This window comes from Lactuca sativa, chromosome 8 (assembly GCF_002870075.4).
Source record: "Lactuca sativa cultivar Salinas chromosome 8, Lsat_Salinas_v11, whole genome shotgun sequence".
NCBI classification, from domain to species: Eukaryota; Viridiplantae; Streptophyta; class Magnoliopsida; order Asterales; family Asteraceae; genus Lactuca; species Lactuca sativa.
The window spans coordinates 41917694-41934297 of record NC_056630.2 but is presented as its reverse complement, the minus strand read 5'-3'; the positions used below and the strand labels follow the sequence as shown (position 1 = coordinate 41934297).

General features: G+C 36.6%; 1 protein-coding gene across 1 annotated transcript; it reads right to left on the bottom strand.

Annotated features, from left to right (window-relative positions):
- Positions 1 to 684: 684 nt before the first annotated feature.
- Positions 685 to 4936, bottom strand: LOC111892726 (chaperonin 60 subunit alpha 2, chloroplastic). Its single transcript, XM_042897694.2, is given in 10 exon segments — positions 685 to 892; positions 1652 to 1801; positions 1866 to 2310; positions 2396 to 2464; positions 2585 to 3580; positions 3582 to 3612; positions 3705 to 4011; positions 4112 to 4212; positions 4215 to 4256; positions 4334 to 4936. Coding segments are annotated over 6 exon segments (756 nt in total). The 5' UTR covers positions 4428 to 4936; the 3' UTR covers positions 685 to 892; positions 1652 to 1801; positions 1866 to 2310; positions 2396 to 2464; positions 2585 to 3399.
- Positions 4937 to 16604: the final 11668 nt, after the last annotated feature.

Genomic DNA, 16604 nt, shown 5'->3' with positions numbered 1-16604 from the left:
AAAATTCGAAATCCAAAAATATTTTATTTATTTCTGTTTTTATTTCTTTTTCAGAAAATCAAAATTCCAAAAATATTTTCTATTTTTTATTTATCTATTTTTTATATTTAACATCTAAATAATAGATAATTGAGCAGGAATGACAAACCATATCATGATACTCTCAATTACGAATGATGGGGAAGTTGTTGAATTTCAAATCTTTACACCAGTTAAGTGTCCCTAAAAGCATGCTGTTGCATGTAGTCCGAAGCCTCTGAGACTCACCACTAGAAAAACAGCCTTTTACGACGCTCATTGCGTGTCGTAAAAGGCTCAGACGACGCGCAAATGCGCGTCAAGGAAGGCCCTGTCATAAAGAGAGACGACGCGCTTTTGCGCGTCGTTTATAGGCGACGCACAATTACGACGCACGTTTACGACACGCAATGTGTATCAAGGAAGGCCCTGTCATAAAGGAAGACAACACGCATTCGCGTGTCGTAACCTTACGACGCGCGTGTTAATGACATGCAATGCATATCATTAAAACCCCTGTCAAGAAAGGCCATGTCATAAATGAAGATGACACACATTTTTGCGTATCGTAAATGTAAATGTTTAAAAAAAATATATATTTATATATTTATTAATTTTTAAATTAAATTTGCATTTAATGTCTCATAATAGAAATAAAATACCATATACAAAAAATACAATAAATTGCATAAAATTTAATGTCATACAATTCTATTTCTTACAATATATAAATTTGCATTCATCTAATCTACTCTTTGTTTCATACTAACAATTGAAATGAAGAATGCAACACTTGCATTTGCAGCATCTTATCTCTTTCAGCTTGAGCTTTCTTTTCCTCTTCTAACTCCAGAGTTATTCGCTTTCATCAACCCTGTAAACAAAACACAAAATCACTTGTCATTTTCATTCTACTTTTAAAATTAATTCTTATTAGGACATTATACTTTTAAAACTACCAATCTAACAAATTTTTCAAAGAATATAATTTATATTTTTTTATGGAAAGTACATTGCTATTTCTTGAATACAAGATGTTACAAACTGTGAAAGAGAAACCCTATGTCCACTTCCACCATGAAAAGTGGAAAACCAATCATTAGATAGCATAGACACCTGGTTTTACAAGAATGAAGTTAATAATGATTAGATTGATAAATTAAGGAGTTAAAAATGAAGAAATATGATGTAATAAGATGAGAAAAATTATTAGGTAACAGGTTAAGAAGATATAAATGCACCATCATCATCCTTGTTGTGTTGGACATAGAATAGGATGCATACCAACCAACTTGATGAACAACAAATCAAAATAAATAAATTAACTGATTTCTCATTTTCTAATATATCTTAATGTTAAATATAGCATTTACCTAGCACAGCTTGATGAAGATCATAAACATCCTTTCTGATAAAGTAATATATGAGTAATTATATATTTGCTCTAAGAAATGAACACAATACTTTCTAATTTCAACTTAACATTGATATGGCATAGAAACTTACATTCTCTTGTACCAAATAATTTCTTATTTACTCGTAGTAGCAGTAACTATATCTTCATTTTATATATTTTTATTTTTTTAAATCCTCACAAGTATTTATAATCATTATCTCTGACTATAACACTAACCGGTAAGAAGAAGGCTTTTCCCTGGTAATATCTCGCAAGTCAACTTTCTTGCTAATAAATTATGTGTTGGCGTGATAATATCAACCTCCAAAAAAGAGATAACATCCTTAGATTCCTCATTGGACTTTGATGAAGTACCAGCATTTTCATCTGCAATTTCCATCAGATTATTAGTAAATAAGGAACAGCCTAAAAGATTAGATAGAACACTAACCAGATTGTGCAGCATCAAGAAGTTCCTCAAGTTCAAAAATCCAATTAACACCACCAGGCTGTACACAATCCATCCCATGTCCTTTCTTCAACAACGCTTCAGATCAGGGGCAATATAGTCCGGTGTCCCCACTGTTGAAAACGCCTTCTCTCACATAAACAAGCATTATGTGGTCATCTTCACAGCAATACCCAATCAATTTCACCAAATTGGGATGTCTGAGCTTACCAAGGAAATTAACTTCAGTCTAGTTGCAAGGACAAAGAACTAGAGGAGCTTACAAGCCATTCTCTGTGGCCTTGAAGACCCTCCTTGTTGAGAACCTTAACAACAACAGGCAGAGATTTGAGACCAACCCAAACATTCTTATCAATATAGCCCTTGTAAACAGCCCTTAAGTGAAAAGCACAGCTTCTATTATCGCCATATTTTCCCCATCTTCAAGCTATAAAACCAAAAATGTATTGATTAAATTAAATCAAGAAATTGTCATAAATATATGAAAAAAATGAAAAAACTTGAAAATTTACCTGACTAGCTCGAAATGTTAGCTTCTTATCAATGTGTTCACACATGACATTAGGTTCGAATTTGATTTCCTGAATGACAAGGGTAATTTAGGAAACAATATATATATATATATATATATATATATATATATATATATATATATATATATATATAGCATTATAAGTAATACAATAGACTAAAAGGCTGACCTCAAACAATTTTATTTCTTCATTGGGAGCAAAGCCTGTGAGCCCATTTAGCTTTCCCAGCATCTCCATTGGCTTTCCACTACTCTTCACAAAGAGCATTCCAACATACCTAGATACCACATTAAACCAGATTGAGGTGGTGTTTCTTTTTGAGTTAATGAGTTAAGCACTTAATATGGATAGCTATATATGTCTCTTTCTTTTTTAATTAATCTATGCATAATCACTTAATGGGTTAAGCCAAAAAACCTCACTTAATAAATGAAACATGTTGCATCTTCCTTTTATAAAACCAGACCTATCACAAATTATTGAGGTTGAAGGTGAAAATGCAGGATGATTTTGAAAAAAGGGTGGTCAACAACAAAATATAAGCCTGTGATGATTTTAAAATATTTAAATTAGTCTAATTTCCTATAGTTATTTAAAAGGGGAGAGTGAACAGTTGGGCATATGTCTAATTTTGGTCCCTGTAATACATGATTAGTAAGTAACTTAATCTAGTAAGCTATATCAGTTTTCTTTTTGACTTTTTGACTTAATGTAGAAAGAACATAGGAAACAGAAACATACAGATGCTATGATGTTGACACCACTTTCTTCATCTGGATCTTCCATTAACTTTTTAATGGATGGAATTTCCTCAAGAAGATGAATATAAGTGGCCCCACCACCAGGCACAATACCCTCATCCATGGCTACATACGTGGCATTTTTTGCATCCTCAATTCTTAGCTTTCGGTCTTCTAATTCCATCTCAGTGTGAGCCCCTACCGATAACCAAAATTCTTTCAATTCATTATATATACAGTATTTTAGTCATAATTAATAAATAAACTGACCTTGATAGTGGCAACACCACCAGAGAGTTTTGCAATTCGTTCACTGAGCTTTTTGGAAAGATAAGAACTATCTGTTTCAGAAAGATCTTTCTTTATTTGTGAAATTCTTGCTTTGATTTCAGCTTTCATGGATGGATCAGCTACAACAGTTGTGTAAACCCAAATCTCCAGATAAAAAATCAGCTCCTATTTTAACATGATAAATGTCAGCAGAAAGGTGGCATAAAATAAGTCTTCAAAATGTAATATATGAAATATTTAAATTGTTACAGAATTACCTGTCATGAGGGCAATATCTTGAAGTAAAGCTTTCTTTCTTTCCCCAACACCAGGACATTTCACAATAGCAACCCTAAGTAAACCTTGATTTTTGTTAACAATTAGGGTTTCAAGAACTGAGATTGAGATATCTTCAGCAAAAATGAGCAAAGGGACACTTAATTGAGTACACTTTTCTAGCAATGGGACAATTTCTTTCACAGATGATATCTTTTGATATGTTATCAGGACTTTAGCATTTTCAAATTCCACAGAAAAATTGTTCTGATTTGTGACAAAATGAGGAGACATGTATCCTTTGTCGATCTGTAGGGAAAGTATTCCTGAATAGACATTAAAATATGAAAATGAAAAAGATAAAAAGAATGTATGAATAAAATATCACAAGATGTATTTCACTTGATACCTTCATTCCTTCTTCAACAATCACAAAAGTTTCACTTGATGAAGAAGATTCAATAGAAATTATTCCATCATGACCGATTTTATCAATGGCTTCAACAATTAATTTCCAATAAATTCATTATTTCCAGTAGAGATGGAAGTTATGGCTGTGAACAGGAAGAAAAGAATCTTTAGAGTTTAGAGAATCTCATGGAAGAAAACACTAAAATGAAAAGAAATTTACCTTTTATATCATCTCTATTGCTGACTGGAATCATTTTCTTTTTCAAAACTTTGATCAATTCTTTGAGACAAACAATTTTGATCAATAAGAACATTGACCACAAATCAAATATATCCTAATAGTAAATAGGGGAAGAAAAGAAGCATACTAGCAAAGAATAAGACCAGGACCGAGTCGAGAAGTACTAACCATCGTAGATGTCGAGGAGTGTTGGAGGGATTACGGAGAATCAGATAAGGTCGGCGAAGAAGGAACCTTAACAGATGAAGTGGGTGTCAGTGGGATTACGAAGAAGCAGCTCCATCGAGCTCACCCTAGCACCGACTTTGAATGGAGAATGCGAAATCTTGCTTGGAAGGTGACGGATTACCGACGTACCATAGCAGAATGAAGACGGAGTACTTCCACGATGAAGAAGTCAGCGTTTCAGTTCATGCATCGTTATCTTTGTGTTGTGAGAGATATTACACTAAGAAATTGAAAGAGGATGCGATGGAATGATGAGTGGGAATAAACCCTAAAATCGGATTGAAAAATTTGCCCCTGAAATTTGGTTTGCTACGCTGCTCTCATTATCTCCGGATAAGCCGCCAGTGAGAACCCTGGCACTAGAGGACTCTCTGACATCTTCTCTACCACTGCTCGTCTCGACGTTAACGATGGCGGAGGGTCGACGACGATGAAAGAGCACATAGCGGTGGCCGGAGTGCGAGGGGAGTAGTTGGCGGTCGATGTGGGGAGGGGAAAGATGTATCGTCGATTGTGGGGATAAAGAACGATGCGTCAAAAAGTGCTTAGGGAAAAGAGGGAAAGAGGGAAGGGAAAGCGGGCTTTTCTAATTTTTGGGTTTTCTTTTCCCGCTAACAACTAAACAACCCGCGTTTCATTAAAAAATATAAAACGACATGTCTAGATGACGCACATTTTATAATAAGCGCCCTCCTTGTTTTTTTTGACACTAATTTTAGGGTACGCAAAAATGCGCGTCTGAAATCCTTAAAATTTTTAAAAAGTTGACATTATTTTTAGGTTACCCACTTTTGCGTATCATAAATCAATGCGTATCATAAATTGCGCGTCGTAAAAGCCTGTTTTTCTAGTAGTGACTCTATGTTTGAAGTCATAATGAATTGATAATACCAATCATTTCTTCCCAATCAGACTGATATTTACACAAGTCATTGAGCTACCTTACTCTTCTCACATTGAGTTAAGAGTTGACTATTTTTTCACTTTCGTATAGCAGAGGTACATTTCTCTTCGGAACCATCTCTAATATTTCTCGATCACATTCGTTTCCACACTCGTAACCCTTGAGACTCTCAGAAAGTACCACTGAGGTTTATGGTTGCACAATTTCTGTGTTTATGATCATATTTACGAATTGACGGCGAACAATTTAAATGTTCTAGACTAATCACCATGGAATTAGCGAAACTCCACTTTCGTGGTTCGTACCTTGAAATCTTTTTTTATTTTTGCGAGATCTTAATGAAATATTCTAGACCTTAGACTTTTCTTCACATAAGATCAAATTTTTATTTTTCTTGAGATTTCTATATTATCCAACCACTCAAAAATTTTCCAAAGCATACTTGTTCTTATGGCTACATTGGTCAGACAAGTACTTCATACAAACGTTTGGACTTATATTGAGTTTCAGACTTAGTTGAAGAAGAAGCCACCCCTTTCGCCTTATTAAAAGAAGCCTTTCACTGTTTCTCCACAAACAGATGATCGTAATTCAACGGGACTACACAAGCACTTTAAAATTCTCTCTTGACTGCGAAGGAAGAGATCGTTACCCAGGATCCATCTGCTTTATGTATTTAATGAAATCACTAGAATCCCTTAAAAAACTTATTTTATTTCTTTATCTTTGGTACACTCTTGCATGAAGATCCTAGTGATTTTAAAACATTTGGTTCATTGTCCTAATGGTTACTTTTAGGTTCAGAGTACATTAAATGGTGATCAATTGCGAAAGTAAGAAACTACGAATGTTAGCAACCGAAAAGACGATATTTAATGGATTAGATTTGAATTTAGGCGCATGAAGTTTGAAACGACGCCTGATGTCACGCCGCCTGACACACACCATCTGACATCACAACTGTCACTCACATCTTTTTAGGTGACTTTTCAGTGACTTGATATAACCAACCGCCAGATTTCTCTCACTTATCAAAAGGTATATAAAGATTTCGACACTTCATTATTTATTTGCCACTTTCAAAAAGCACTCGAAATTCTCCCGACGATTTCTATCTTTACTGTTCATCTTCTTCTTCACCAAGCAACAATGGTTGCCTTATCTGAAACCCCTTAAATCACCGAACAAATGGCACAATCAACACTGTTCAACATCAAGGGTAACCAAAATCTCATCCTTGAACTTGAGCCATCTAAGTACGACGCCTTTCTCCAACCTCTAATTGAGTGTTTGCGCTATTATCCATTGGTTATTGCGTTGAAAAAAACTGAGAACGTACCCTTGGTTCATCTATCCAAGGCGTACTCGATTGCTAGCTATCTAAAGGAGGAAGAGAAGATTACCTTTGAAATCGATAACCAGAAAACCCACATCTCTAAGTCCAGGTTCTATAGCCTGCTGGGGCTTCCTCAAGGTCGTGACTTAGTTGATCCAAAATCCATCTCCAACTCTGCAATTCGGAAGATGTTCTACAATATGGGATATCATTAAAACCTTGCCATTATCTCCGAATTCAAGAAGCATAACTTGCTGCTAGTGTAGAATGGGTTGTTTACGCTTATTTTCAAAAGCTTTTCTGAAAGGGTAATAGGATCCGACTGTGCTAGTAAGTTGTTCATGACAATCATGTTTGGTGTTTACTCTGGAATTAATTTCGACTACGGGATAATGCTTTGGGGTCAACTTGTCCAGAGTACACTTTCTTCAACACGTCACAATGAGATCTCCTATGCACGATTCTGGACAATCGTTTTTCAGAGGGCCATCGATCGCCTCAGCATTCCAGTGATAAAGGGTTCTAGCATGGCTAACATTCAGATTTTCCACACCACGAACATCATCTTGTCAGATACTTCATGATTTTCCTTCATCAGATAAATCCCAGAGACAATGGTTTGTAACGTCCCAGCTGCGAGTGATGTTATTCGAGCCTACTGCAGTCTAGCGACTTTTGGTCCTTGTCTAATGACCTCTGAAATGCGACTGGTTCTAGCGGAGGTTGATAAACCTAAGAACGAGGGCAAGTGAAAGATGAAGGTTGGACCCTCCGAACCCGTTCAGACTCCAAAGAAGAAGAAAGTTAATCAAGTTACTCGTAGGCCAAGGACTCCCACTCCAAGTGTTGAGAAGGATTTGCAGTCCAACACCATCTCGGACATTCACAGTCTAGAGCGAGTCCAATACGAACATCATACAACTGCGACTTCGCATCCTATGATTTAAGAGGCTACAACTACAAATCTTGAGGTGACCTTCACTATGCCAACTTCAATTCCTATTTCCGATGATTTCTTTCAATATTTTTCTCCACCATCACCCACTGCAACAACAACATCAATCTCAATTGCACCCTACCCAAATGTTTCTCTGGGTGTTTCGCAACCTCAATCTACAATTCCCTCATCGACTCTACTGTTCACGGACTCCACAACAACCACAAAAACAACCACAATTGTTGCACCAGTCAGTACCAACGTATCTGATATGGGGGTAAGGGCTTCTGGTTTCTCTGTTGGTCCAGAATCCACTCCCATCTCACCACTACGTCAAGATGATCCAGACACTGTATTTGGTGATGACCGGGACACATTTGAAGATTTTCATTTTAGCCCTTTCAATGTCCAACCAGAAATTGATGAAGACGATGCTCCCATGACTGCAAAGCAGTTCAAGGAACTGAACTCCAAGCTGGATTCCTTAATTGAGTCATCCAAAGCCTCGTCAAGCGATGAATACTCCCAGGCCTCTGTCAAAGCCTTCTTGGAAACGCTTGCGAAGGAGCATGTTTCCAACCTTGCTCTTACCAACAAAGGTGTTGCTGATTCTGCACAGACTTATAAGGAAACGATCAAAAAAGTTGCAAAACTAATTTATGATGCTCAAGCCTTTATGGGTACATTTTAGACATCCTTTGAGTCAAACACTGCGAAATCAAATCAAGTGATTTCCAATCTTGGGACTTCTCTTCACTCTGAAAAGGATGCACTTGAGAAGGTTCACACCGCCATACAGTCAGATAATGCCTAGTTTTACACTTCCATCTATTCAAAAATCGAAAAGCTTCAGGTTGATCAAGCTCATGAAAACAAGATCATGGATGAGCTTGCAGTGAAAACTGAGCATGTGAAGGTTCTTACAGTGAAGTTAACTAATGCCAACAAACATATTGTTGATCTCAAATCTGAGAACGTTGTCATTTGCAGTTGTGTTGCTGATTTGAATGCTGAGTTGCACAATCTGATAGAGACTCACAACTCTCTCCTTACTGTTTTTGTTCATCAACATCTCGCAGAGAAATTACAGCCTATCTTCTCCATGCTAGACAGGATTCAGGGTGTTTCAAAATCTTCCATTCCAAAACAAGGGGGAGAAGCAAAGAAAGAGGCAAAGAAGGTGACAACCAAAAGTGTTAAGAAACCAGTTGGTGGTGACGATTATCAAGAACAAAAGCCCAAAATAAACGAAATGAAGGTTAATGCAGCTTCGAGTTCGAGAGCCAAAGAGAAGATTATCGATGACAATGAAGAGGAAGAAACTGATGAGCATGAATTGAAACGAAGGAAGGCTCGTGAAGCTGAAATTGATGAAAATAATCATATAGTCAGAGAAGATGAAGAGAAAGCAAGGCTTGCTTGTGAAGTAGAGGACACATTGAAAGCTCATAAAACTATCTTTCCTCTGTGGACACTTGAGCGAATTTTGAAAGAAGCCATTGAAAATCCGAACGTTTACTGGCTAAAGCCGGTTGGGTCATTCAACTTGGAGAACTCCTCTGACCTACATTTTGTTTTTTCCTATTACTTCTAAGGCTTTTCTCTCTCGCAACTTTGACCTGATTGCGAACACTTCTCCGGATGATAAAGGTGCTGATCAGGCTCTATGTTCATTTTATTTGAAGTACATGCGTCAGCAATATGAAACGTGGAGCTCAAGGACGATTACAACGGTTAAGGTGTTTGGACTAATTGAAACTGAGAGCTTTGTCAATGCTTGTTTCAAGGTTGCTCGTGGGGCTGTGAGTTCAACTCATGAATTTACTCTCGCAGATCTGCCCTGCCTCAACCTATGTGATTGGATTTCTCTACTATTTCTACTGATGAAGGATCAACAGAAGTTCGAGCCTATCATTGGACATCTTAAACGAATGTTGGTTTGCTACATCCATGAGATTGCGATGATGGATGTGGAGATTGTCGTTGTTCTGCAGAAGAAATCCACTGTCCAACCCAAAGAGCCTCCGAAGGACCTTGATAAGATGAAGTTGGGTAGGATAAGAAAGAAGGACTGGAGTGTCACGTTTCAGATAAGAGAGAGGCCAGATGCGAACTTGTACATAACCTGCTTCTACTTTCTAGACAAGCATCTGTACTCCTCCTCCTATCTTGAATACATCATGGATTTTGTAAGTCAGAATAAAGCAAATAGTGTTGCGGACAAGAAGTGTTATTCAGACATGATCAACTGGTATGTCATGGTTTGCAAGTCTTTGTTGGGAATAATGCCAAAGTTGTTTAAAGTGAAAAAATGTCAACAACAATGAAGAATATGCCTTCCTTATTGACACAAAGGGGGAGATTGTTGGGATTATTTAGAGTTGTGTCAATAATTGTATTGAATTGTTTTATTTAATCTTTTGTGACGGCTGGGCATGTCCACCCGATATTAATGGCTAGGGTTATAGTATATATAGTGTATGCATGCACCGTTTTTTGTTAAGGATCTTGTAACCCCACTCTGCCTTTACCGTAGCAGTTCTTAATCGAGCTCTTCTAAGACAATGCTTTTAATTATCCAGCACAACTTTTTTCTTCATTGTTGGTGTTTGATTTCTCTATCTGTTTGGATCTAATAGATCTTATAAGTTTTTTTCTTATCATATTTGCGACTTAGTTACTGGTGGTCGTGTATGAAGGGGGAGAGCTCCTCGACTGAGAAATTGGCTGATGTTTATATACACGAGATTGCCACTCGACATGGTGTTTCAGTTTCCATTGTATCTGATAGAGATGTTCGGTTCACTTCTCGATTTTGGTAGAGATTTCATGAGGAACTGAGTATGTGGTTGCACTTTAGCATTGCTTATGATCCGCAGACCGGATGCCAGAGCGAGAGGACCATCCAGACACTCGAGGATATGTTGCGAGCATGTGTGATTGATTTTGGTGGGAGTTGGGACTCTTACCTTTTCCTGGATGAGTTTTCTTACAACAAAAACTATCACTCCAATATCGGTGCGCCACCATTTGAGCTTCTCTATGGGAGGAAGTGTCGTACCCCATTCTGTTAGGGAGAGGTCGGTCACAAGGTCATAGGAAAGACTGAGGTAGCTCTCCAGACGACAGATCAGCAGATTAGATAGAGGTTGCAGACATCTTAGAGTCGCCAAAAAAGTTATGCTGACAGACGTCAATCTGAGTTGAAGTTCTAGGTCGACGATATGGTTTTACTGAAGGTATTACCCTGGAAGGGTGTAATACGCTTCAGGAAGAGAGGAAAGTTGGGGCCCCAATATATTGGGCCGTTTTGAGTGATTTACAGGGTTGGTAGGGTAGCCTATTGATTAGATCTTCCTGAGGAGCTCAATCAGATTCACAACACCTTTCATGTTTCTCAACCATGGAAGTGTGTAGCTGATGATTCAACAGTGGTTCCTTTAAATGATATTCAGTTCGATGATCACCTGAACTATGTTGAGAGGTCAGTGGCAATATTAAATAGGAAGACGAAGGCCATGCGCTACAAGGTGGTTCCATTGGTAAAAGTTCAGTGGCAACATCGGAAGGGATCCTATCCGAGGTAGAGATGCGAGAGCACTACCCTGAGTTATTCGCAGCATCAGACCAAAGTTTTGAGTTTTTACCCTCTTGTATGCATGCAAATGGATAAAGTTAGAGACTTTATCCATTAGGATGTCCCTTTTAACCTAGATCCGAAGTTTAGTGCTTTGGCTTCATGAAATAAGAAATTAATGGAAAAGTTGGGATTTAGCTATAGTATGTTAGGCGTACTTGGAGGTACGCTATGTGTACTGGGGTTCGAACTCGTGGTTTGGAAGGGCACCCTTTACGTTGGGCGTAGAGGAGAGTATGCAGGGTGTACACAACCCAGAAAGGAATATTCGACTTTTTAACCTTCAATTTGACCAAGTTTAACCTAGGGTATTTTGGGTATTTTGAGACTAGGTCATTGTTTATTGTATAGGTAACATTTAGAGTCAAGTGTTGGAGCTGTAATCTGTTTAACTATCCTTTCAGATTTTAAGACGATTTTTCCTCACTGTACTTGTGGGTCGAAGACACCAATGCCGACGTACTAGAATATGTATCCTTGTATATTGGATTGATGTTATGCTGAGTATGTGTTAGATTGGTAGATGTGTATGATTACCTGTGTTCACTGAGTATGATTTAGATTGGTAGATATGTATGATTACCTGTGTTGCTGGTTATTGATTGTTATTATATATGTCGACATGTTATGGTGTGTTGGTTTGAGGCGATCCTGCTTTTTGCTGAAGGCCAAGATACCCGGGGCTGTTCGGATAGACTGATGGCCTGCAAATCGTTCTAGTTAGGACGAAGGCCCAAAGAGTTGTCCAGATAGGCTGTAGACCCTGAGAGGCGGTCCAGTCAGGCTGAAGGATCATGTATGCATGTTTTTATCTGTATTGTTGTGTGTGGTAATTTGGTGGAACTCACTAAGCCTTGGCTTACAGTTTAAGTTTTATGTTTCAGGTATTTCAGATGATCAGGAGAAAGCAGAGACGTGATCGTAGACATCCTTTGGTGAAATATTTTGGAGATGTTATGATACATTGATTTTGGTACATTTATACTTGATCTTGGGTTCTTATGACTTGGGTTTGATTGAAAACAATGATTCCTCTTTAGTTAAAAATGAAAAAAATTATTGTGATTTTAGGATGTTACTATGGAACTTTGTGATAAGATGGCATTTGAAAGATTTTTTCATCATAAAATCCTTGGATTTGATTAGGATAATGATTTGGAAACTGATTGTGGTTTTAAAAATGTGGTTGAAAATGATAAAGTTTCTTGACTGGCTAAAAGTGATGTTTTGAAATCAGTTTTCAAATGGTTTTTGAAACTATTTTGGCTTTGGTCCCATTTTCTAATTTAATGGCATAATATCATGCCTTTTCAAAAATTCTTTGGTGTTATCATTTTCATGTGTAACAACTACTTTTTTTGTGGTGTTTTTGAGATTCTTTTTTGTTAGTGATTTGTTTCACTAATTGTATTTAAGTGTAATGGGTTGACTTGTTGACCAAAATTAGTATTGATGAATATTAAACAAGTAAGGAATGTGCGGAGTGCATATTTGTTTAAGTTTATTCAAGATTAAAAGTAGACTGTCATTTAGGGGCAAAGCCCCTGAACGAACGGGGGTCCAGGGGCAGCGCCCCTTGGAGCAGGTTCTAGGGGGCGGCAACCCCTGGCGGGGTCCAAGGGGCTGAGCCCCTGACTAGGGTTGAATATTTGACCTGTTTTTTTTTGGCTGGGGTGGAATATTTGGGTTATATTGTTGTATTAAAAATGCATCAAAAATCCAAATTTAGAATATTTGACACGTTTTTTTGGCTTGGTATTAATCCTTATAAAAAAACTCGGATTTATGACAGTTTTTGACTGGTGCCAAATTGCTTTATGATAGTTTTGACAGTTTTCAGAAAAAGGAGGTATTTAGCTAATTTTGGTCAGTGTTTTGGTACTAACGAAATTCATACATTTCATTCTCTATTCTGAATCTCTTCTGAGTCTTATCCAATTAATGATTAGGGAGTACACCCAAATAGTTTGATTTGATAGTGAAATGACTAAAATCACAATTTTCAGAATATCCAAGTGCCTTTATTACCCCGAAATTCTAACATTTTTTTGGTAAAAAGAAGTGATTTCTTTTTATTAGAAAAAAAAATCAAATTTTAAAGAATTATTTCCTTTGGAATTGTTTTTATTCCTTTAGGTTTGACTGATTGGGTTTAAGTTATTTGAATGGGTTAATTGCTTGTTTTTTTTTCTTCGAGTGCTTTTTTCCCATGCTGTTTTGTCCAAAAATTGAAGAACTCATTATAGCAAAAAAAAAAAAAAAGTAGAGAAGAAGTGCTACCATCCTCAAATGTGGAGTTTTCTCCATTCATGAAGTTTTCTAACTTGGTTGTTTTATTATACTTTGTTATTTTTACATTCCCCAATTAATGTGTCTGATTCAGAATTCACAACACACTTTAGTGACTTTTGTGAAACACTAAAAGTAGTATCATTTGGGGGTAAAGTTGATAACGATTTCATCATCTGATTGTTCCTTACTTTGAGCAGTGAAAATATCCATTTGAGTTTCATCATTGTTTTCACATTTCATCATGTCATTTGGTTCAACTTTTTCTTTCAAATGATTTTACAAGTCTATCGGGTCCTATGGTTTGATAGTTAGTGTAAAAAAATCGTTTTTTCTTTTTTCAGTTAAATCTTGAATATCTTTGTTTTTTTTTCAGTTAAATATTAAATGTTTTGTTTCTACTGAAAGCTTTCTATTTCTAAAACATCTTTATTTCAGAAGGGATGATTGAATGATTCTTTTTCACATTCCTTTTTCTTGGTTAAGGTTACATTCAATTGTTCCAATACATGAGTATAATCTTCCAATTTTTATTTAATGTGTCTTTCTAATTTGGTAATCTTTCTGCTTACTTCTCCACATATGAGTTGCAAGGTTTGACATTCAAACCTACAAATATTAATGTTGACCGTTGTCTCATGAAATTATGTGTGACAACTTTTTTTTAGCTATTCTCAATCTTAGTCATGTGGATTTCAAATAGAGTAGTAAGTAAACCTAATTCTTTAATCATAGACCATAACCGATCATTGACATAAGAAGTCATTAAAGGAGTTGCATTAGCTATAAAGAAGACGTTGAACTACACAAGTTTACTGTTCACTTCATTATCATCAAATGTTGGCCAATGCTCATCTTCATATTCATGATGGGTCCTCAAAGCCTTTTTCTTTGATTTCTTCTCCAACTTCTTAACTTATGCAGTTCTTTTTAATAAGTTGAATCGTTAACTTTCGTCTTTTTATTGGCCCGATATTCCTTGGCATAGTGATTGGTTCCTTTGCAATGGTGGGAAATGATCACATTTTCTTCATCAATATTTTCTTTTTTCTTTTGAATTGTATCTATCTCAGTTTATTTGGCAATGGTTTGGATTTCGTTATTATTTTGGGTTGAAAACAATTTTGTCGATTATGAATGTTAAAACCAGAAAATTGCTTGTTATGAAAGCCATTGTTTTGATTATTAAAATCTGAATTCTGAAAACCACTATAATGGTTCTAAAAGTTTGACTAATTGTTTTGAATCTTGGGTTGAAGTTGTTTTGAAATTCACTATTTTGGAAACTTTGGTTTCGGTTGTTATGAAAGCCTGAGTTTTGATTGTTATAAAAACCTAATTTTGGGTTGTCGAAAAAACATGTGTTGTTTTGTCGAAAAGATGGAATTGATTAGAATTTCCCATTTGACTTTTTGTTGGGTCGTGTTTTGTTTTAAGTGTTGCGTCTATTGGGCTCGTTAGCTAGTCCATTTTTGTATCTCTGGTATGGGCCTGTCCATCCGTGAGTTTAGTAGGGTTGAATATAAATATAGGTGCTTGCATGCATCTTAGAAAAAAGATAGAATAGAACGATCAGAGTATTATTCAGAAGTTTATTATTATCGTTCTTGTAACCCTAAATCCTCTACAGCGGAAGTTCTTAGTCGAGCTCTGCTGAGGATTCTTTGATCTAATCATTCGACATATTTTGGTCCACTCTTGTTTTATTTATTGTTTTGAGTTCATCGTAATACCTGTTTCATAGATCTAATCGATCTTCAAGTTTGTTTTATAACTTATCAATTGGTATCAGAGCAGGAGGCTGTGTAATTCATACACATCTTTTCTGTGAAAAAGGTTGCGATTAGGGTTATTCCGCATTAACTAATATTTATTGAGCCGTCATCCCATAATTGACGTAACTCAGCATTTATTCGTTTTGCCCTAACTTAATATATTACAAGTCTGATCTTTTAAACAGGTTATTCGATCTAGCATGGACGAGTCACAATCAAATCCCATCAACATCTCAAACAACATTGGATCAACGACGAGGATTCCCATCCTTTACACCCAGGATTACGAAGTCTGGGCACATCACTTTGAAGATTATGTCATTGGATCTGAGGACAACGGATATCTTATTTAGGAGGCAATCGTGTCTGGACCATTGGCTCATTCAGCAACATCAAGAATCATTAAAACTCAGAAAGAGTATAATGATCTGTTGAAAGACGTAAAAGATGTTTCACAAGACAAAAAAGATAAATTTCAGTGCAATATTAAAGCATTGAGACTAATCATATTCGCTCTTCAATCTGATACTTTCAGGCTAGTGAGTTCATGCAGCACTGCTAAAGAGATATGGGATAGGCTGCGAGAGTTATATTCCACATACGAAGATCTCGAGCATTCCATTCAAACCTTACTTTTGTCCGAGTTTGGTGAATTCAAGCAGAGTCCTGAAGAAACTGTAACTCAAACGTTCGATCCCTTCAATCATCTTCTTAGTAAGATGATTAAACATGATGTTGAAAGGAAGTTGATTGAACAAAAGGTTACGTTTTTAAACGGTCTTAGATCTGAGTGGAGAGCAGTTGTTTCCACCGTTAAAGCACATGAGCAATTCAAATCTTACTCATTGGCAAAGCTGGTAGGGATTTTGAAATCCCAAGAAAAGATTGTCTTGCAGGAGAAAAATGTAGTTTCAAGCTTGGGATCATTGGCCCTTCTGTCCAAAAACAAAGGTGTGATGGAAGATGAAGACTTCAACTTAGAGGACTATGACCTTACCTCTGAAGACTATGCAATGATGGTGTCAAACCCGAAGAGATTCATCAAGAAAAGGTTTCCTACCAATAAGAACCGAAATTGGCAGGGAAGTTATAGTTCTGAAAAGGTCAGGGAAGAACCAAAAGCAGAAGAACCAAAGAAGGAACT